The sequence below is a fragment of the Mytilus edulis genome, chromosome 1 (genome assembly GCF_963676685.1).
Source record: "Mytilus edulis chromosome 1, xbMytEdul2.2, whole genome shotgun sequence".
NCBI classification, from domain to species: Eukaryota; Metazoa; Mollusca; class Bivalvia; order Mytilida; family Mytilidae; genus Mytilus; species Mytilus edulis.
In genome coordinates, this window is record NC_092344.1 from 36478683 (window position 1) to 36501497 (window position 22815).

The 22815-nt window shown below is 30.0% G+C and overlaps 1 protein-coding gene across 5 annotated transcripts in view; it reads right to left on the reverse strand.

Moving 5' to 3' along the window:
• LOC139512066 (cAMP-dependent protein kinase type II regulatory subunit-like) overlaps positions 1 to 22815 on the reverse strand; it is a 50540-nt gene continuing 27725 nt past the window's right edge. The window contains exons 7-16 of one of the 5 annotated variants that reach the window (XM_071299416.1): positions 21400 to 21541; positions 18911 to 19012; positions 14653 to 14727; positions 13219 to 13284; positions 9860 to 9920; positions 7405 to 7473; positions 5914 to 6005; positions 5204 to 5230; positions 4404 to 4443; positions 1 to 2622 (exon numbers count right to left, since the gene is read on the reverse strand). In XM_071299416.1, coding sequence (XP_071155517.1) covers positions 5210 to 5230; positions 5914 to 6005; positions 7405 to 7473; positions 9860 to 9920; positions 13219 to 13284; positions 14653 to 14727; positions 18911 to 19012; positions 21400 to 21541 — 628 coding nt within the window. In that variant the 3' untranslated portion in view covers positions 1 to 2622; positions 4404 to 4443; positions 5204 to 5209. Of the gene's footprint in view, positions 2623 to 4403; positions 4444 to 5203; positions 5231 to 5731; positions 6006 to 7404; positions 7474 to 9859; positions 9921 to 13218; positions 13285 to 14652; positions 14728 to 18910; positions 19013 to 21399; positions 21542 to 22815 lie in introns of those variants that run through there. The other 4 variants (XM_071299405.1, XM_071299427.1, XM_071299388.1 and 1 more) reach the window with 4 other exon arrangements.

Genomic DNA, 22815 nt, shown 5'->3' on the forward strand with positions numbered 1-22815 from the left:
TGAGTATTTTAAATCTTTAATCAATTAAGGAACATTTCTTCATATTTCCCAACACACAACTCTGTTTTACAAAACCATTAAATAACATGCATGAATTAAATAAAACATTGTGATATTTTCATACTCAGTCCAAAAATATGACTAATTTTTATGGTATGACATCATCTTTTCATTTAATGGTCCAACCAAATATTTTGTTCTTTAGTAAAAACCAGATCAAGTATAAAAGACAGAAGTACATGTATGAGAATGTGTCTATCTATCATGCTGCATGATGAATTATCTGTACACGAATGCAAAAATTAACATTCATGCACATCATTTTTAGTTCTATTGGCAATTCCTTGCACGAGGGAAATATAAATACAGCACTAACAATCTACACTACAAAGTAATAATTTATACTCAACATATTTATGGTAAATATTTAACTCTACAGCACTTTCTTAGGCTTGGAGAGTCAGTACCCTAATGGCAGACTCTAAAAATATAAATAAAAAAATCCTTCCTTGAATATCGCTATGGTTACAAATTCTGAGGGACAATCTGTTATTAATATTTTTCTTCCCTATAAGAAAAGAATATATAAAAATAATTTTGCTAACAAAGTAAGACTTCCCTTTAAGTTTAAGCTTTGCTAACAGAATAAAATGGGTTTTTTTTAAAATCCAAATGGCAAAGCAATAAGATTGAGTTAACTCATCAAAAAGATACTTGGCCAAAACATTCTTCAATGGTCTTAAAGAAGATTAAACATTTTTTGTGAATGTCTTGACTCATTATTACAGGTATTTTGCCTAAAACTGAAATGTCAAGATCATACCAAGCTTTTTATTTATCATTAGAATAAACAAATTTTGAAAGTCTTGAAGAATTTCACTACTTTTAAAATTTCAGGGCCAAATAACTGCTCTTTAAATTCCTCCTCCTTTCTGTTAATTGGACAATGGAAATTTTCATTTGCAAGATCACTATTTGCACTACACTAAATTTTATGAAATTTTCTACTAGCCTGAACCAAATTTTAACTATACTAGGTAATTGAACAATTGGACATTATAGAAAATATTCTTATCTGAACTTTTACATTAAAATCATAACAGATTGTAAAAACATGTTGTAAAGGAAAACCAAACACACACATTCACTAGTAACAGAAGTCATCATATGAAACAAAAATTTTATGGCAAGCTTCAATTTGGTTTTTCAGGTCATTTCTACAAATAAAGGCAGTCATTTTCCTTCGTTTTCACAGGTTAAAGAAACTGTCAAAAAAAATCAAAAAAATATCTGAATGTACTGAATTATGACTAGAACACATCCAATTATTTACCAGGGGGCAGTCTCAAAGATGATTGAATCTGAAAATCATCTAAAGATATCATGTGGAATGGAATGTCTTACAATTTATGTATACTGTCACACAAAAATATACAAAACTGTAATAAACTTAATAATATTCAATAAAAATAACAAGTTTATTTACCAAGTACATTATATTACAATATATCATGAAATCAAATAAGTAAAGAACATGGTATATTCCTGAACTAATTTCATGTTTATACAATCTATCAGTATCATCCTCTTTAGCTCTTCATACTACCCTTATATTTTACATATACATGTACTTTAAACAAAAATATTTGGAAACAGGAAGAATTTTTTTGGAAGGATAAAGTAAACATTAAACATACTTCTGTCCACTCCTAATGACTGTTCCAAAATCAAAGCAGGCATATATAAGAAAACCTATCTTAAGAGGAGAGTATTCAAGTTTCAAGGAACTTCCAAGCAAAGACAAAAATAAAATAAATAATAATAACCCGTAAAACTGTAGAGAAGAATTTAATAGTTTTAAAAGACAAATATAATTGTAACCATCTCATACAACTGAAAAGTCAAGAAGAATTCAATTATAAGGTATAACAAAGCATTTCCCTGATTCCTCTCAGGAGACGTGAAAGAATCAATCTTCATTAAAATCTGAAGATAATGATACTAATGTTCGACATGGGCTGAATAAAATCAATGATAAAGCTAATTATTATTAGATTATGTCATCAGTATAATTCTGTGTCAGACCATTAACCATCACTTTTCTCCACACCTTTTACCAGGAACCAGACATCATTGTAAGGTACCAGATAGAATAAACAATGACGTCCTTAGTGTTTTAAAAGTACACACATGACATAATATGGACCTCATTAAGCTTATCTGATAGATGATCTTCGAAGATAACCAAATGTGTTTCGAAAAAAAAAAGATTGAACAGATTTGACAAATGGTTACAAATGGATTTGGTTTTTTAATAAAGATTCATATAGCTAAACCATATTTGAATAAACACACTGGTTAGATTTACATTTTAGGTTTAAATTAATGGTACTATAATACAATTTGGTTTTAAGTGCCACTAATACAAATTATTCCTGATCTTTAACAGCACCTTTGGTATGAACTTTGACCAATCCAGTCTGGTGAGCAAAAATACAATTGGAAAGAGATCACAAGTAAATATATATGTACTTCACACAGTTCATACTCCACTGACATGACAGATTTGCCTCCCTTTATACGATCCCAAGTTTTCGATGAATATTGCCTATAAATCTCAATCTGTAAAAAGGAAACTTACACTTTAAAATTGTAAATAAAACTTTCCAATTATATTTCATTCTTTGTTTTTCATTCACTTATGTGTTTGATTTTCAGCAGTTATTTTGTTATTCAGTTTTATTAAATCTAAATTTTAACTAGACACAAAAAGTACTTGAATCATGCTACAATTTTACAGGTTACAACAAATATATAAGGTACAAGTATATATTTACTGCAACAACACATATACAATGCCATACCAACATTTTACATTCTTTTATCGACTTATTTGGTTGTAATTAACAATTGTATGTAAAGGCTATTTCACACTTCGAGTCTTTAAAGGTGTAAGCAATCGTTCAGATGCACAAATCTTCATGTATTTGGAGATGCTTTTGGTATGGTCAGAACTTAAAAAAATTAAAGTTTCACTTACTTTTCCTGACAAAAATTGCTTTACAAAGATAATTTTGTTACAAAACTATTGGCAAGTATACTTACTATATTTCTAATAATGCTTTAATAAGACATATTCTTAATGTACCATTGTTTGCGCTAATAAGAGAGTACAAAGCTAAGTTTCTGAACAGCAGAAATGAGACAAATCTGATAACTGTATTAAGATAGATAATTTAGCTTATAATGAAGCAAGTTGCAGACGGTCATATTTTTTTATAGTTTAGATAATGAATGGAAAAGGGTTTATAAATAAAATACGACAAAACTTTAAAGGATCAAAATTTGTGCTTTTGAAAGGTCAACTTATCTTAATTGTTTTCAAGTCAACAGAAAAAAAAACAAAAAAGGTTATGACAATACCTAACAATGCAATAAAGGAGAACATTAGGCCATTCTAAAAGTGCTACAGAGCCATAACTTTGAAGTAAGATTAAAAGCTATAGCATCATATAAGTTTATTATCTACTACATTCATTCACTATCAATAAACAACAATCTACAGTGATCTTCATTCATCAATATGCATCAAGACAGAACAGCACAAAAGCAATGGGACATGACGTTTTCTGTGATGTATTATTTAATTCAAACATTTACTTCCTTATTGGTTTATTTTCTTAAATAAATTGTATAAATTTTTTAAGGAAATTAAATAAAAGTCATTGAATTACAAGTCATGGTCTAGATAACAGGTGAAATATACATGTATATATCTATAAAGCGTAACATACAAGCTGTCATGCTTTTTTTTTCATATTATTTATGAATTTCTAGATAAAAAAAATAATTGCAGTAATATAGCAATACATTGGCGGAAGATTTAGCAAGTATGATGAACTTAAATCACTGTTCAAGGTATTATCAGGTTAACAACTAGAACCGAAGACAGTATCAAAGCTATTCTACGAAACAATATTAAGGTATTTGATAATCAGGTCAAACTTTATAAATCATACATAATGATAAAAATTTCAACTCAATGAGCTAAAAATTTGAACTTATATTCAATAAATTTTCCTTTTTTCTTCCCTTACATTAAGAACCAATTTAGATAATTTCCATACAAAGTCGTTAAACAAAAAGGGGGAAAGTAAAACAATAAAATTCAAAATAATCAATTACATTGATTCTAAAAATTTGGGTTGAAATTTACTTTAATAAAAGAATTGGACAAAATCCCCATCAGCCAAAAGCATGGTTATTTAGTTATTACACCACAATAGAAACCAATAAAACATGTTAATATAAAATGTTAGCATTAATCCTTAACCAATGCCCATTGACCTTCATATCAAATTGTGTTATAAGAAAGACTACACCAAGAAATTAGAATTTCTTACATGTATGATACTATCGAGGCTTGGCATCAACCAAGTCAAGCTGCAAAATAAATTTAGATTTATACATCTACACTAACATTTGCACACATTATCAATTAAGAGTGTATAACACTAGTAAAGACACAAACCAGACAAACACACAGTGAAATGTAAGAAGTGAGATTCACACATAAGTGACTAAATGAGACATACATGAGTACATCATATGGTACCAAAATCATGTATGCTTAATACAGTTATTAATTTTACATTGAAGTTTGTCTTTCAAATTTCAAATGAAATCTTATTCGTTAAAATTCAAAAATTTGGAATTTCAGAATATGTTATTCAAAAATGGGCAATGATTTCATAGATTGATCAAAAATGGCATACCCCAATTTTGGAATGTCTGTGTTTGAATTTTTTTTAATACCCTGAGATCGCAAAATCAAAACTCAGGCAGATTCTATCAAAAATTATAACAATTATTTGGTGACATTAAATTAAATGGATAATATCTAGTTTGTCCCTTCAATTTTCATAAGCAAGAATTGGCTAAAACAAATACTTCACTGAGAAATATGTACTATAGGGAACACAATATACTAAAAGCCTAAAAATAAAATTAAATTAAAAAAAATCTCTACAATATCTAAGGAAAAAAAATCTTCTGTCTGTCATATAATTTAAGACCTAAATATATTGTGGAGTTTTCTTGATAATAAAAGTGATGTTAATTTTTCTATGAGGTAGAATATATCAATATTAAAAGAGGTAGTGAAGTAAGAGTGGAGGGGGTAAAAGTATCAACTCAGTTTTACCTCATTCTATAAATGTTGGGCATCAAGCTAAAATTATATTTATACATAAAACATTATAATAAAGGCTTTATTTTCTAAGTATATAAAACACAGTGTAGGTCTGTAATCCAGATGCATTGTGCACTATAATGTCAAATGCATTTTCTGATAGAGTATGTTTTCTATCTTCGAATCTTCTGCAGTAAGGTTTGGAAACTTTTACTATTATTTAGAATTGACAGTACAACTTAGTACAACATTGTATATGCTATCAAGTCATATTATTTGGCAAGAAAGTGTGTTATTTTACATAGCTGTACTGCTTTACTTGACAATTATATATTCTGACAGACTTGCACAATGAACAGGTTAAAATTCTATGCAACAGAAAAAATATGACAAATACATTGAGTTAGAACAGTTTCCATAGTGAGAGACTAAATTTGGAACACATTTATCAAATAATAAAATTACAATGATAATATTGCTTGTGAAAAAAAAATAATGTGGAGTTCAAATACATGTACATGTAAAATACCAAAAACAATCCCACATTATCTCTGAATCTTAATGAAAATGTCAGCACCACCAAAAACCATCATAACACCTAATCAAGAAAATTCATAAAGTGGGAATATTCCCTTTTATGGAACTTAAAAGTGAAATAACCGAGGGTCCTCCACCCTTTTAGTTCATCTCAGGTCATGTACATTGGCTTTGGAACCAAATACCTGAACTAACTGCTCCTCATATTCATCTATATTTCTCTTCATTATTTCCATACATGGTCCTAAAAGTCGTTCAAATGCCTGTACATCTAGCACTGAAAAAAGAATTTTACTGTGTAAATAGAATAGTCTTTGCTTAATTCTTTACAAATCTATAAGTAAGCTGCAAGAGTCATCAAGTTTAAAGTCAAAGTACATTTAAGTTTTTTTTATGTTTCTTTTTTTCAAGTGACATGTTTATTGCCTAATTAACACCTTTGATGATCGTCAATCTGTTGATTAATCGATTTTAGGTTAATTTGTGTCATCTCATCTGATTTACATGCACGTGCAACAATTTAAATGTTTATGTTGCAATTTCCTTCAATAGAGATAATTTGTATAACAAAAATCAACTTAGTTCTGAAAGCAATCATTTAATTTAAAATTTGATGAATATTGTTGTTATTGAAAAATGAACAAGTAAGGATTTATTTTTGTAATGTCCCAAAATCATCATAATAAAAGTACTTTCATAGTACCTAAATATAATCAAAATGAAAAAAACTTATACACTGTCAGTTTTCAAATATTGAAATAAATGAACTGTTTTTAATTCAACCAATTCTCACTCCGGCCGAACAGAAAGTTTCACCTTTCCTGTGAAGGGATCACAATCAGATTTCTTAAACAACAATATATATTGAAAAATACTTTGAATGTATAAACCATTTATATATCAGACAGCTATACACAATAATCAATAGAAAAAACTATAGAAAAATATTCTAATTTGTCCCTGGTGTCAATTTTAAGTCAAATATAATTATAAAATAATGTTGATTAGTTGTCTGTGAAATCATTTTATAGGCTCAAGATATTTATTACAACGTTTTTCAATTTCCAATATATGGTTTTCATGCTATGCCTATAATGGAAACAGATTATTCTAGAACAAAGACGATGTTTTGTCTAGCATTTAGGCTGAATTGAAACCAATAAAATGAATTAAATGCAGTTGTACTTTTAGCTAATTTGATGACATTAACTCTAGAATAATATCATTATATTGATGTGTATCAACAACCTTAACACACAATTACTAGTGCATTTATAACGACCACTTTTTTGTTATGGAATAATTGATTACAGAGAAAAATTTACACATCTCAAGGTTTGTGAGGTGAATTAGTTATTTTTTAACATCAAAATAGGTCAGTGTCTTCAATGTAGCCTTGGGAAGTAAATAAAAGGGGAAAGAATCTCTATAACAGGTTTTGGTCTCGCATCAGTCTAGACAGGATTTCTATTTAGATACAGAAGCCATATATGACTGTAACAAGTAGTCACTATGTAAAACTCTGTTTAAAAATATCCTATAATGGATTACTGTAACTTGGTTGTCTTTTCAAAATTTGTATAATTTTTTTTTGGACAGAACTATGTTCTATAGTCTTGGCAACATTATGGCAAGGAAAATGTTGCCAGTGCATACAAATTACATTGTCTACTTACCAGCTACCTTTACTCTACCTACAGCATATACACTAGCAGCTCTTGGTTTATGTGTTACTAAGGCAAGTTCTGAAATCAGAATATTTGTTGTTAAATATTTGTCCAGACTTTGAGGAAGAGTGCATGTGCATCTTTTAAAAAGCAATAATCTGAAGGACATTTTTCTACAATATGTAAGAGCAAATTTTAGGGAAAAAAATTAATATGAGGCAGGCATTACCTGTAAATGGGGACGAAGTCTGTATGAATTATTATTTTGTAACTCAATTATTTGTCCAAAAAAAAGACACGGAAATACAGTAACGTTTCCGATTTTGGTTCTGTTGTTAGGGATTTTAGTTGTGACGTTATTTAAATTATGACGTCATATGCAATGTAAACAAGAAACGCTATCATTAGGTAACGTTTTTTCATATCAAGGAATTATTAAAAATGAAATAAGTATTGCGCGTTCCTTCCTATTTTATACTAGACTGATAAATATATATTTTACTCAAAGTTTCATACAAACGAGACCGGAAAAAGGAAGTATATTGTACATTTCTGCGCAGGTCCGGGATTTCAAAACATGACATAAAAAAAATTGAACGATTTTGAGTTCATTAGTACAATGAAAAATTCGGGAAATTTTCCCGAATTTTTTTTTTTATTGAATTTTCTACTGTTATTGGGGACTTCGTCCCCATATAAATTAATTTAATAGATCAATAAACATATTTAAATGTACTGAGTGATTGAATTCTACTAGTACAGTCTTGAAGTCAGCCTAAGTGAATAACAAAAACCTATTAAGGTCGACTTTGTGTGAAGGGATATTCAAACCTTAGCTTGAGCAAAATAATATTAACAGACATTAAAGAACAGACATTGATACAAAAAATGTATCATTTCAATCATGCAAATACATGTCCATTGTTGATGTCCAATAATTTCAGGGATCTCCATGGATGAAAATTGAACCATGGAGGAACTTTCACCATTACAAACCTTGTCTAATGTGGAGCTTATTTTTCGTGGACACTGTCAAATTCAGAGCCCATTACCGGTATGGCTGATTTGCAGCAACAACAAAACAATTCGTACGGGTTATGTAAAAGGTTAAAGAGATTTGTAAAGCAAACGTCGACAAATGAAAAGGTTTTTAATGACTATCTGGAAAAATTAATGCTCTGCAACATGCATCTTTCGAGTCTGAATAGAAACCGGAAACGCGGATGTATCAATTTGATTGTAATATACGAAATAAATTCGGAATTTAGATACGATATTTCTTTACAGGAAATATTTAAGTTTTTACTTTTAAACTTTTAAAGTAATTCTAAATTATCGTTACAGCAGTACTCGATTTATTTACGATGAAATAATATTTACTGTTTTGCGTCTTATTTTGTACTACTTAAAAAAGGGGGATGCTGATTGCGTAAGTCAAAATAAAGCACGTGTTCGACTTGTTAAACTGTTTTCTTTGTAACTGGATTAATTTTTTAATTTATTTATTTAATCTAAATGATCATAATCATTTGCTGAAACTTAGTTGATTACTTCGACAAATGGATCGTCTATCCTCAGATAGTATTCTCCTGTTTGGTTTGTTGATCTACCTGTACAAGCTCAGGTACAAGTAATTAGCGATCTTAATCCGGATATCCCTCAGGCGTTAGAACTGTATTGGATTATAACATAAAAAGCCTAAGGGTTATGCAATTACATGCATTTGATTATAATTGATAAAAAAAATGGCGTCGGGCTACAAAAAACGATGAAGTTTTGAACGATGGCGGAAGACAATTTAACGATGGCGCAAGACAATTTAACGATGGCGCGAGTCATTTGACGATGGCGCAAGACATTTGAACGATGGCGGGGCTCCATCGTTAAACAGGCCATGGAGATCCCTGAATTTATACCAGTATCAACAGAGGATGTGTGAAAACTGTACTGTATTATAGATGAACTGTGTATCTTGTTTGTTATAATTAACAAGAGGCAATCAAAATAACAGCAAAACCATAACATTTATTTGTGTCATTCCTAAAGCAACCAAGGACCATAACTCTTGAACAACAAAAGTGAAAATCATCAATATCATAGTTGACCTCTATTTTGTCATCAGAAACAATATCTTGGGAAGGGAACATAACATATTATACAGAAACAACACTGAGAGCCTATGTACACACTATGTCAATCACTCTGTGATATATTCCTGTGCAATACAAATGAATTAAATTCTTTTTTACCAATAAACTTGTAGTTGAATGAAATCAACATCATATGTTTTGGTTGAGAATGATAGATTAATTACATTTTTCTTAGAGGTTATTGATGTGTAAACTGGGCCACTGACTCATAAACTTTTAACAAAAGTCCAAACATTTGTAATTTTATTGGCCCAACCTTTACACATCAATGTCTTCAATAAATATGTATTGTTAAAGTAGAATTGTAGACCAACCTCCAAAATAGCCTCCTTTGTTATATCTCTTTACTTCAACTTCTTCTCCACTGGGATCAGCCTGTAAAAAAATAATCATTCTTGATATAAGAACTTGTTCATTGCTAGAGTATAGTATACAATCATTCACAGAATTAACATGATAAATTAATCGTATAGGCTACTGTAATGGAAGCTGGACAGCTTACAAAAAAACAAGAGTGCACACGTTGAAATGTCTAGACTTCTTTACTAGTCATTGATATTATGTTGATAGTCCTAAATAGAAAGCTTTATTACAACTGTCACATAAACTCAACATTAATCAAGAAAAATAAACATTGATCAATGAACCATGAAAATGAGGTCAAGGTCAGACATGTACAGCTAACAATTTTTCCATACAACAAATATAGTTGACCGTTTGCTTATATATTAAGAAAAACTAGACCAAAACACATATACGTAACACTGTGCAATGAACCGTGAAAATGAGGTCAAGGTCAAATGACATATAGATCATAAAATGTTTCCATACACCAAATATAGTTGACCTATAAGAAAAAATAGACCAAAACGCAAAATTAAACTTTAACCACTGAACCATGAAAATGAGGTCAAGGTCAGATGACACCTGTCAGCTAGACATGACACCTTACAATCATTCCATACACCAAATATAGTGGACCTATTGCATATAGTATAAGAAAAATAGACCAAAACACAAAACTTAACTATAACCACTGAACCATGAAAATGAGGTCAAGGTCAGATGACACCTGCCAGTTGGACATGTACACCTTACAATCCTTCTATACACTGAATATATACAAGACCTTTTGCTTATAGTATCTGAGATATGGACTTGACCACCAAAACTTAACCTTGTTCACTGATCCATGAAATGAGGTCGAGGTCAAGTGAAAATTGTCTGACAGGCATGAGGACCTTGCAAGGTACGCACATACCAAATAGAGTTACCTTATTACTTATAATAAGAGAGAATTTAACATTACAAAATTTTTTTTTTTTTTTTCAAGTAGTCACTGAACCATGAAAATGAGGTCAAGGACATTGGACATGTGACTGACAGAAGGTTCATAACATGAGGCATCTATATACAAAGTATGAAGCATCCAGGTCTTCCACTTTCTAAAATATAAAGCTTTTAAGAAGTTAGCTAACGCCGCCGCTGGATCACTATCCCTATGTCGAGCTTTCTGCAACAAAAGTTGCAGGCTCGACAAAAAATCAAGTATCTTTTTATAGAAACTTGACCATCGATCAAAACTGAAAATATCAGGAACTGACTTCCATTTTTTGTGTCAGCTGCAAAAACAAATAATTGATACCGTTTACAACAAAGCAATACCTTTAATAGGGTATCAACTTTCAAAACATTATAGATATATATGTTCCATGTTAATATAAAGTTTCTTTAACACCAGAGGTAGTTAGGATTGATTTTATGGTATTTTGGCAGTTAAACCTATAATCAATCTGGAATAGCATATTAAACATAATAAATTTCTATTGAAAGTCAAATGCAAAAAGCTGTCTGATTTTAAAAGTGATTTTTTGGGTCAAAATTTCAGTTTTGACTGAAAATTTGACACTGTGAATCAATTTGAAATAGCATGTACTATCTTTGTATCAAATATTTTGATATTCTTACAATACTATGTTTCTCAAAAATTTGAGAAGAAATGTAAATTAGTTTACAGATTCCAATTCATCAAATATCATTTTGGAAGGTATTATATCTATACATGTATTTCAATTGTTGTTCACAGCCTAGCACAAAACTATAATTCGTCACTTTTTTCACCACAATTTATTTGATGCAGGGCCAAAACTATAATTCGTGACTTTTTTTACCACAATTTATTTGATGCAGGGCTCTAATTACAATGTGATTTTTACACGACCTGATAAATCATTAATAGAGATTGTCTGGTTTTGTCATTTATCCTTCAGGGATATAGTGTACAGTATTATTTTCAGGTGGGAGGATGATAAAACAAAAGGATTACTGTTCTCTAATTCCCTCAAGAAATATGTTATTCAAAGAATTTTGATAGTTTTTTAGGAAAAAGATCGCCAAGGTTCTTGGATTTCAATATTCATTCTGAAAAATAATTAAATAAATGTGTATATCTTTACAGCACAAAAAGATTTCCTACACAGAGAACATTCTCCGTCTCTTATTCTCAATATGATTTTCCTATACAACTGAGTTAGTTATCTGAAAATTCACATTTGTAATACTGCATACATGCACGTATATACATGTATCTTTGGTCTCTACACTTATTTATATTTGAGTGACATTTTATTTACATGTATGTGCTGTAATTCCTTTGAAAATGCGTTAATCCTTAGTAGATACAAATATCATGGATTATAATGAAACTTTAATCTAAGTTGTAAACATTTAAATTTTAATTCAGAAGTACTTAGTATCGATACAAAAGAGTAATTATAATAACAAAATAGAATTTTAAAAGTGACGTATGGTGGTAGTATCACTTTCATACAATATATCAATACACGTGTATAACATATTCTATATGTAATTGTGTTACAAGGTCATTTAAAGACATATAACGTGTACTTTAACTTCATTTCTTTTCCATCTGAATAATTATGTTAGTTTGTTGTTAACTTATGTCAATGATAAATAAGGTCTTTTGAACTTATTTTTTGTTAACTTTTGACTTTAGATTTATTTTTAATTTTAAAATATTTCTTTTGTCTTTTGAGGATCATTTTCCATGAATATTTCTAATACCGTGCTTTCCTTTTAGTATTGCAGAGCTATACTAAGAATTTTACAATAAATGATTACAATAAATTTTTCCTTCCACTTCATTAAATCTGAAACCTTTCATGTTGGAAATAAACATTTCACACAACATTAATTAAATGCATGGCTTCTGACAAATCACTACTCTTTAAAGGTTGATATTTGTAATTAAAACTTGTAACATGACTTCTTCATCAGTTTATCAACAACTAATTGTTATTTCAAATGACAAATTAAATTACATAACTGTAACCAGATATTTTTTTCATAAAAATTAGGCCAAAATAGTAAAATCTTTAGCAGCAAATTAACACATCTGGTCATATTCAAAGAAGTACTGTGGACTCATTATTATTTGTTGGATACCAATTTTCGTGGATTTCATGGGTAAAGGTGAACCAAGAAATCAAATGTTCAACGAATAACAAATTTCCTATAGGCTTGTGTGCAAACTTCTGCAAAACCATGAAATTAAATATTTACGAACATGCTAGTTTTCCTTAATCCACCAAAATTGGTATCCACAAAAATAAGTGAATCCACAGTACTAGCTATAATTACTTATCAATACAACCTTATTAGTAACTGTAACTCGACATTCTCCATCTTCTATAAAGTACATACAATCAGCATCATCACCCTACAATGCAAAAATATATAGAGATTAATACATGGCCTTTTCCATATCAGCCTGGGTATCATCCCGAGACCCCCATATCAGCCCGAGACGGAGTCGAGGCGCTGATATGGGTCGAGGGATGATACCCAGGCTGATATGGAAAAGGCCATGTATTAATCGCTTTATCATATACTTCCGACAATAGTTTTATGTAAGGAAAAAAACCAAATGCAACAACTAAAACAGTCAAAAACTTTATTAAGAAGTTATAAGTTATAAATTCAATATACTATAATTGTCAACTAACAGCATCACTACCTCCATATATATGTACATTGTATGGTAACATTTCCTATAGAGGCATTTTGAAACATTGAATATTTGGAAGAGTTTCATGATCATTATAACTCCATGTTTGTTGTACTATAAAATGATTCATAATTGCCAATGGCATTTGTTAGCAAGTACTAAACTATCCCCACAAAAGTTCCCGTAAATTTTGACTTCGTCATCAATATCTGACGTCACAATGGAAAAATAACAACCGATACCGGAAACACCGGAAGTAACTTGCACGAGATGCACTGTTATGGGTTTTTGCACGAGACGCCCCTGATATGGGTTATCAGACCGGGCTGATATGGGTTATCAGCCTGGGTGGGAAATTATGGCTTGTGTACTTCCGTTCGTTACACATATGCAAAAGCTATCATATTAATGCTAAGTATATGATAAACAATTATAATATTTCTTTAATGGTGAAAAATAAGATGACACCAAACAAACAAGAAATATACATGCAGCTATGAATATATGTGTTTTACTATTTACTTGAGCATAAAACATAGAAAACCTCTATGTTTGTTTCTTCAAACATTTTATTCAATTTAGTATGCTCACATGAAGTTTAATACCAAATTTCAGTAAGAAATGATTGGTATTTTCTGAGAAAAAGGCTTAAAAATTTCATACATGGCCATTATGTGCAAAAATATATAAGTATGTATTAGCTAAACTATCTGAATTTTGATAATGAATGATGGGCAAGAGCATGTCACAGTACAACATGCTCACATGAAGATTTATACCAATTTATAAAAGTTCATGGATTTGTTATTATTGATAATATTTCATAGGAGAAAAGGATACAGTTTCTGTCTATCTATTACAGTTTTTAGGATAATGGACCAAGTAAGTAATATTCCATACAAATATTCATTTAAGGGCAATAATTCCTTTGAAAGGTAACTTTATCAATTTACACATATTGTAATTTTAACAGAAGTTGTATAGATGATCATTTTTTGTTTGGTTAGTTTCTGTCTGCACTCCTACAGAATTGTCAATTTGGTGTATTTCAAAATACAGTACCAACTTTATTATACCTACCTGTTTTATAATACAAGAAGCTTCTTCAAATGTTTTAGAAAATAAGGCATCTGCAACATTCTGTCTTTCATAAATCTGAAAAATATAATTTGACATATACATTAATTACTCCTAATTATTTCCTATACTAAGTTTTACTTACCTTTAAGGTTTACAAAGCTAAGGATACAAATGGATTGCGGTTCCCACTTCATTAATTATTAGATAAAAGGGTCGAATTTTTTTTTGATAAGTGTGTCAAAATGTTGAATATATATATAAAAAAGAAGATGTGGTATGATTGCCAATGAGACAACTCTCCACAACAGATGAAATGACAAAGAAATTAACAATTACAGGTACCTGTACAGCCTTTATATCTGACATAAGAATTTATTAAATAAGATTTCCCAATATCCCCATCAAATTCTAATTCAACTCAATTATTTATTATTTTCACATATATTGCATTAATCTGGAAATCTGTCAACTTTAGTACTGATCAAAAGGACTAAAGATGGATTGACAAACAGACCAGTTGAAAAATTTATATGTTCCCTATCATCGCAATTGGCCATAAAAAGTTGTTCATACGTACTTTTCCTGCTAGACCTTTAAAGTTTTGAAATGCTTGCATTATTTACCTATTTGAGTTTTGTTTTCAGGATCATTTATACATTCTGTATTTAAATATTCAATGTAGAAAAATGTGATTTTGAATTTTATTACTGAATTTTTAAAGTAAAATTTGTGGTTTCCCTACAACTGACCTACTCATAAACTTATCAAAATTGTTGACGCTGCCACAATAAACATCACATTTTTGTCTCATGTTCTATTGCAGGCAAAACAAAAAATTATAGCAATTTTCCAAAAAATTGTAAAGAGTGAACTCCAAAGATCAACAATTTATTTACTATCTATCAGAAATTTACATGCAAACAAATGTGTGTCAATTCAGTATGCAAAATCTTTCCGCATGAAAGCTTTTCTATCTCAGAATCTAAGACTCTGAGAGTGCAACTTCAGTCTGATTTCAATACCACTTAATGTAAAACTCTTCATCCATACGCTCAGATAGTTGTAAACTTCTGCTTCAACAGATTCAACAATGTCGTGAAGCCATTACCAAGATGATTACGTAGAACTACCAGATGAATATCAGACAGATGAAGAGAAAAATCAATTCAGGACTCCAAGGACACTGAACTTATTGTGCTACAAATTTAACGCTGACTGAACCTGTGGCAGCAAGAATTACTACCCTGTTTTACAACATTAACTAAACTGTAACTTTCCCCGGGTAAAAGACCCTAAGATAAATTGATGTCTTGACATTACACAGGATGAGTGATCTAAAGCACATAAAATTATAAAGTAAAAGGTTGAGGAAGAAAGATGCCAATAAAATGTGATTATAATGGAAACCTAATATAGACGACAACTTAAAGACCAAGTTAATGCTGTATTGATCTTTAATCAAAACATTTAAGTAAACATGTCTCAGACATTTACATGAACGTTAAAGAAACATAAGTTGTTGCAGGATTAAATAACCAAATTTGTAAATACCCACAACCTCAATCCCCTGGACATTGTCATTACACCAAAAATTATCATTGTAACATAGATCTTAAATAAAAAATTCTTCCAAGCAATTCATCTGCGTGTCAAATAAGCTTGTCTTATTGTAAAACATTTGATAGAGGAAATTAAATTTAAATGAATATAAAGAAGATGTAATTTGATTGCCAATGAGATACAGTTACCAATCAAGACCAAAGATGTTTACAAACAACTCAAAATTCTTAACCAAAAGCACTGACATCTTTTCTTTTTTACTATTAAATATATAATTTTTAATTGGTTATTTTGTGGCAGACAGCATTTATTGGTTTAGAGAGCCTGGATGCCTCCAGAGATTGACAATGTAGTTTTTACATTTATTAAGTCTTGTCAAAATCCTATGCAACATGCTATGCCGTCATCATACAAATAATAATATTGGCATTTCTTCGTTAATCCAATTTATAGCTACTCCCACTGGAAAACTTAGTCTAAAAGACATACTTTACTAACATATTCAAGATTGAACAAAAAGCTTAAATCCTTGAGTTCCAATACATATTTAAATGGGTATGCATTACTTCATGCGATATAGAGTTACATTAATTTTATATTTAAATTCAATTTGATTGAGTTTAAATACATATACATCTTGTTCAATAAGAGACCAGCAAGAAATTAATCTGTTTGGTTTTTAAACTGAACAGTCAATCTTAGACAGTGAGGTACTTTATAAATTACTAAGTCAGCATTAATTATTCATTATTCAGTAAGCCTTTTCATATCATTTCATAGATGCAAAGTTACATTTTATAATAGATTATTTTATAATCTTGTTTGAATGTTATTCAATAATTACAGTACAGGGATTGCTTATTTACATTCTAATTTGAATAACAAATGATTTCAGGCTTTGGCTGATTTAGAGAGGAAAGGCTAAAGAATACAGTTATACTTTCTATGTCAACTAACTATTTCTTAACTTGTCACATCTGAATAACTACATGTAATCTTCAGTGATTGGAATATTGAAATGAAATATCAACCTCTTAAACAAGTTATAAATAAGCGGCAAGTTATATATTTTTTTTTCTGATTTTTTTTTTATAAAATCCTTCTTTTCAATTGTTTAGAAACTGATAAAAGACAATAACAAAAGGATGCCACAGTATACTGGTTAAAAGACTCAATCTGAAGGTTGTACAGTACCCTATAGTTGCTAACTTCTACATTGTTTGACCTCTAGTGAGAAGATTCAGTTGTCTCAATGGCAATCATACCACATCTTCTTATTATTTATAAATTGCTCATCATGCAAAAATGTATCATACTTTTGTTTACAGAAAAATCTGAATCAAATAAATTTGTTTACAAAATCATCTTTCAAGATCCTCCAAAAATATCCCCTCAAATCTTAACAACTAATAAAAAGATTTGTAGATCTTTATTTCCTTCCTTATAAATTTTGCTGTATACACTTTACACTTTCTCCCTATATATACTAAAAAAAAAAAAACTACAACCACACTAAAAGCTCATAAAAGTCACCATTAAAGGTAATTAACTCTTAAAGGTGAAATGAGCTAAAAATCAATAATTCTAATGACACCAATCACTCAATTTTAGCAAAATGATGGACTTTCATGTTGAACTACATTTATGTTAACTTCCTGAATATTATAATGGAGATTGCTCAATGAGCATTTTTGATTTTCCTTAATATACATTGATTGATTGTTGGTTACTTAACGTCCAGTGGCAAATATTTCATGCATATTCAGGACGAGAACAAGTTCACAATAAATACTATAGGTAGGTCTTGAAATAATAGAGGTCATCTGGAATGATGGTCGGGGAAATTTGGACTGCCACTGGAAAATAAGGGTATATTGGATAGGGACCGAAATTTTGCCTTGCAACAGGCCACCTACGGACCCCTCAAAGAGTTGTTGCAAGGGTTCTTAACGTGCAAAGATCATGGCAGGCTCCTTACACGAGGCATCAGATCCTTAATATACATCTTGAATTTTCATCACAGAAGACTGCAATTGACAAATTTCAAATTGATATGTCAATATCCTTTCTTTATGATTATATTTCCGTTGCAGCTGCTGTTATCAAATTATATTCCAACTAACAACATAGAAGTGTGGAGAAATCTGATATTCACAGATGACATTTCTTTACACTTGCTGGGATTCTCCAATCAGTTCATTTTGTCATTGCTACTCTTGTTAGTAAGTACAAGGTTTCAATCTCTTTTTTTTTTTATACTAAAACTGATTTAAAACAGGACAAAAATTCCCATTTGAAGATATTTTATCTTTTAACTTTTTTTATTTTTTCATAAAATAAAACTGCAAGTATCGTGGGCAACTAGATAAGTTTGTTGTTTGCTTTAAATCTTGTGACATTTCATGCATATTCATGATGATTGTCAACTAATAAATCAACTAAAATACACAAACTAAGAAACTTGTATATACATATTACCGGTACATATAAAGGGGTTTTCATTTTACCTAATGTTATGGAGTGATTCCAACTGCACTCTATCAGTTAACTAAATTATAAGTTACAGGTAACATAAAGCACAATAATAATGTCTTAGAGGTAAACATGTGAGGATACTTCACCTGCACTTCCCACTCTTCATGCAGTTAAAAAAACTTAAATCACATAAAGATTAAAGGTAATAAGCAATAAAACAAACCTCTAATGCTTTTAATACTGGTACACCTTCAATAAGTTGCTCATACATCTTTCTTTTGTTGAATGCAGTTTTCAAAACTATTCTCCTAAATGTCTGTCTATCCTAGAGGGGAAAAATATATGATCTATTAACTGGTAATTTGAATAAATGTATACTAAGGTGTTCATCATTAATTGACTTAAATAATAAGTATATGCACTAATATTATAAAATTGACAATGTAGTATTGCACTCCATTTATCCAAGAGCTACTCCCCCTAAAATGTGTGTGTGAGGTTTGGGGCCACATGATATTTTAACTGGGTTTTAAATATGATGCGGCTACAAATGAAAATGGAGATTATAAATGATGGGGTACAAACAAATATATTTAAACATTGTATTATTTCCCCCTCCCCCCCAAAGAACACACTTAATATGTTTCATTTTTACGATTAGATCATTTCCCAGAGGTTAATCAGAGTAGCTATACTAAAGTAGAGTAGTATTTCAATAGACCTACTGACACCTTATATTATGGTTTCCCATCTATAATAATCAATTTTCACCAAATCTTAACTTGATAGGATTATAGCCAGTCATGAGATTCACTAGGGAAATATTCAGACTGCCATTTCCATTTTTCTTCACATTAATAGCAGTCTACAAGGTATATTTCTATTTTCCTAAAGCATTATTACAAATTATGTATAAGGAAACATTCTGTAGACAAAGTCTTAAATTACCTATTTATACGAAAATTAGTGCCAATATTTCTGATGCATGAAAATACTATTGTTTTGTGTTTCCAATGAATTCATTGATCAGAATGAAATATATCACATGCACGCCACTTGATCAGTGAAATGTCTATGACATCCAACATCAACTTAATAAAACAGCCCACCTAGAGTATTATTCTACTTAATAACAACTTTTCCTGGTAATGCAAGGATCTTTTATTTGTGACAGCAGTTTTTAAATCTAATATCATTCTACTTTTGTCTTCAGAAAAAAGGAAGACATTTTAACTGTGTTCTAGGAAATTCCTCTAAAAAAAGAATATTAACAGACTCTTAAATTGGTCCAAGATATATAAATGCTGCAAATTCAGAAATTATGGTGTGTGCATATCATTGTGATTTCTAAAGAACAAAAATGCCAGATTAATTATTAAAATTTCTACAGATATATGCATCAGATTTTAGAATGCGAGTTTAAAATCATTGCAACCCTAAACTGGCCACATTATTTGAATTCGTGAAAACCTTGCAAAATTTCAAAATAACAATACTATTATTTTGCAAATAACTAAATTTCAAATGTAGAAACAACAAATAGTACACATTTACCACTTTAAAAAGAAGATTTGGTATAGGTCGAAACTTACACAGCTAACAGTATTGCGCATTTAATTAATGTAATTTAGCGTCATATTACAAATAACAATTAGCCTGTCATTTGGTGGAACACTGCCCTTTTAGTTCAATCCATTTAAATATAATGACTGCAGATCATTCAATCAAATTAACTAAATTTCCATATTATATAAAACAAAATAAAAAACATTGGCTAAGATAATGAACAAACAGAAAGGCAATCTAGGGCACCTGCTGTTTTATAACACAGGAGGTTATAAAGTAGAATTCAATCTGAATGTCATTACCAACTATGGAAAGGGGATCCATTTGTTAGGCACACTTAATCTTTTTTAAATGAGACAAAGTTTTAACATGAACACAAGTGTTAGTCAATATCAAGTGTATTTGATATATTTATTATGTTAAATTATCTTTCTACTAAACAAAACCTATTTACTTTGTGCATTTTATGTCATAAATTCAATATTTAACAAGAGGCTGTCACAACGACAGCAAACTGGATTTATTAACATTTATTTGTATCCTGCCAATATCACAAGAACCATAAATGATGAACGGTGAAAGTGAAAATCGTCAATATCAAATTTGACCTCCACTTTGTCATCAGTATCAACATATTAAAATTTGAAAAGCTTAGGTTGAATGGTTCATGAGTAAATGCACGGACACGACTGAAAAAGCCATTTTTCAATCTTTCAAGAACCATAACTCCTGAACGGTAAAAGTCAAAATCGTCATTATTGAACTTGACCTTCATTTTGTTGTCTGTAACAACATATTAAAATTTGAAAGCTTTGGTTGAACAGTTCATGAGTAAATGCACGGACAACATTTGGTTGCCGACCGGCCGCCCGCCCCGCCACCCGCCGTACATCCCCAAATCAATAACCGACATTTTTGTCACAAAAATCCGGTTAAAAATTGTATCATCTTCAATCACTTCAAAGGATATTTATAGCTATAACCTTAGATGTAGTAAATTAGATTAGATTTTTGTAAAAGTTAACAAATAACAGACAATCGAATACAGCAGAAACTGAGTGATGAGAAAAGCACATACTGGCCCAAAGAAACAGATAAAAAAATCGGATTTTAGCTAAAGTTATTTAAGGGACCAAAAAAACCTACCATTGCCCATAATGTTCCTTCTGTTGTGGCAACTATTGTGGCTGCTCTTGGCATATTGTACATTAATGCTAATTCACCAAAGCTTCCGTTCGTGTCATAATTTCCTACCAGATTGCCATTTACAAATATATCGTATTTTCCACTGAAAGAAAAGATATAAATGTGTTATTTAGACTAAAATATATATACTAATAGACAGGAAATACAATTATTTTCTTTTACAAAGAAAATCAAAACAACATGTCAGTCAGATCAAACTACATGATACTGGACAGGAAATTCTCTCATCCTGGTGGAATTCTCTTATGTATACCATCATAGCAATATATTGCTGATAGTACGGACTAAACCAACTAATTCTGATTAAAATGGAAATGATATTGTCAAGATAATAAGAAGACTTCAGATATCAGATATTTACGTCTCAAGATACCTAATATGGTATGTATTAAGTATTAGTCACAAAAGACTTCATTACTCTACCAGCGTCTTTTGCAAGATTCTTTATTGATAATGGATTAATAACTTAGAATGAAGAGAAATTATGTATCATCAGCTGCATTGGAACAATTGTCAAGGTATTTTGACAAAATTACCATATCACTGTATAAGATTGAGTGGGATATTTTATCAATCAGGTTTGAAAAGTTATAATGATTTATCTTTGTTATAATAATTGTCACACAATTGACTTTAGTCCGTAAATTACAATTGTAAACTCCCACAAGATAATAAGATTTAAATCTGACATTCTAATGACGTTCTATTGTTGCTGAACCACCATATTGTATGGAAAACTGAGACGTAATGAGCCTAAATAGGTTAGGAATATTTAAATCTTATCAAATATGTAATGACCCATGTTTGTGATATCAATATTACCATTATTGGTAGAAGGTAAACTAGCTAAACAAAAACATCCGGATGAAAGGCAAACTGAAAATCAATAACTATTCTACAGTCAGAGGTAACTAGTTTTTCACACCTCCAAAATTAAACAACTGTATTACACCTCCAAAATTAAGTAACATATTTCATATAAACACCATTTCAAGTTGTATTTGTCAAAAGGTTATTTCAGATCAAATCTTAATTAAATTATTACTACATGTATTGAAATCGTGTTCATTTTTATAAATTTTTTGTGGTGATTAAGAAATATTTTTATAAAATCTCATTCCTGGGAAATCATTATTTATATACAAATTCACTTCACATGCTATATACCAAAATATATTTTTTCCATCTGAAATTCAGATTTGCCTTTAAACAGTGAATTCTTTATATTTAAAAGTATATTTCATACAAATATCTTAAAACTATTTCAAGTACATGTACTGAAAGATTTTTCTGTTTTTAACAGTAAAAAATTCAGATAGGATATACCTTAAGGGCAATTCTTTTAAATGTGTTCTT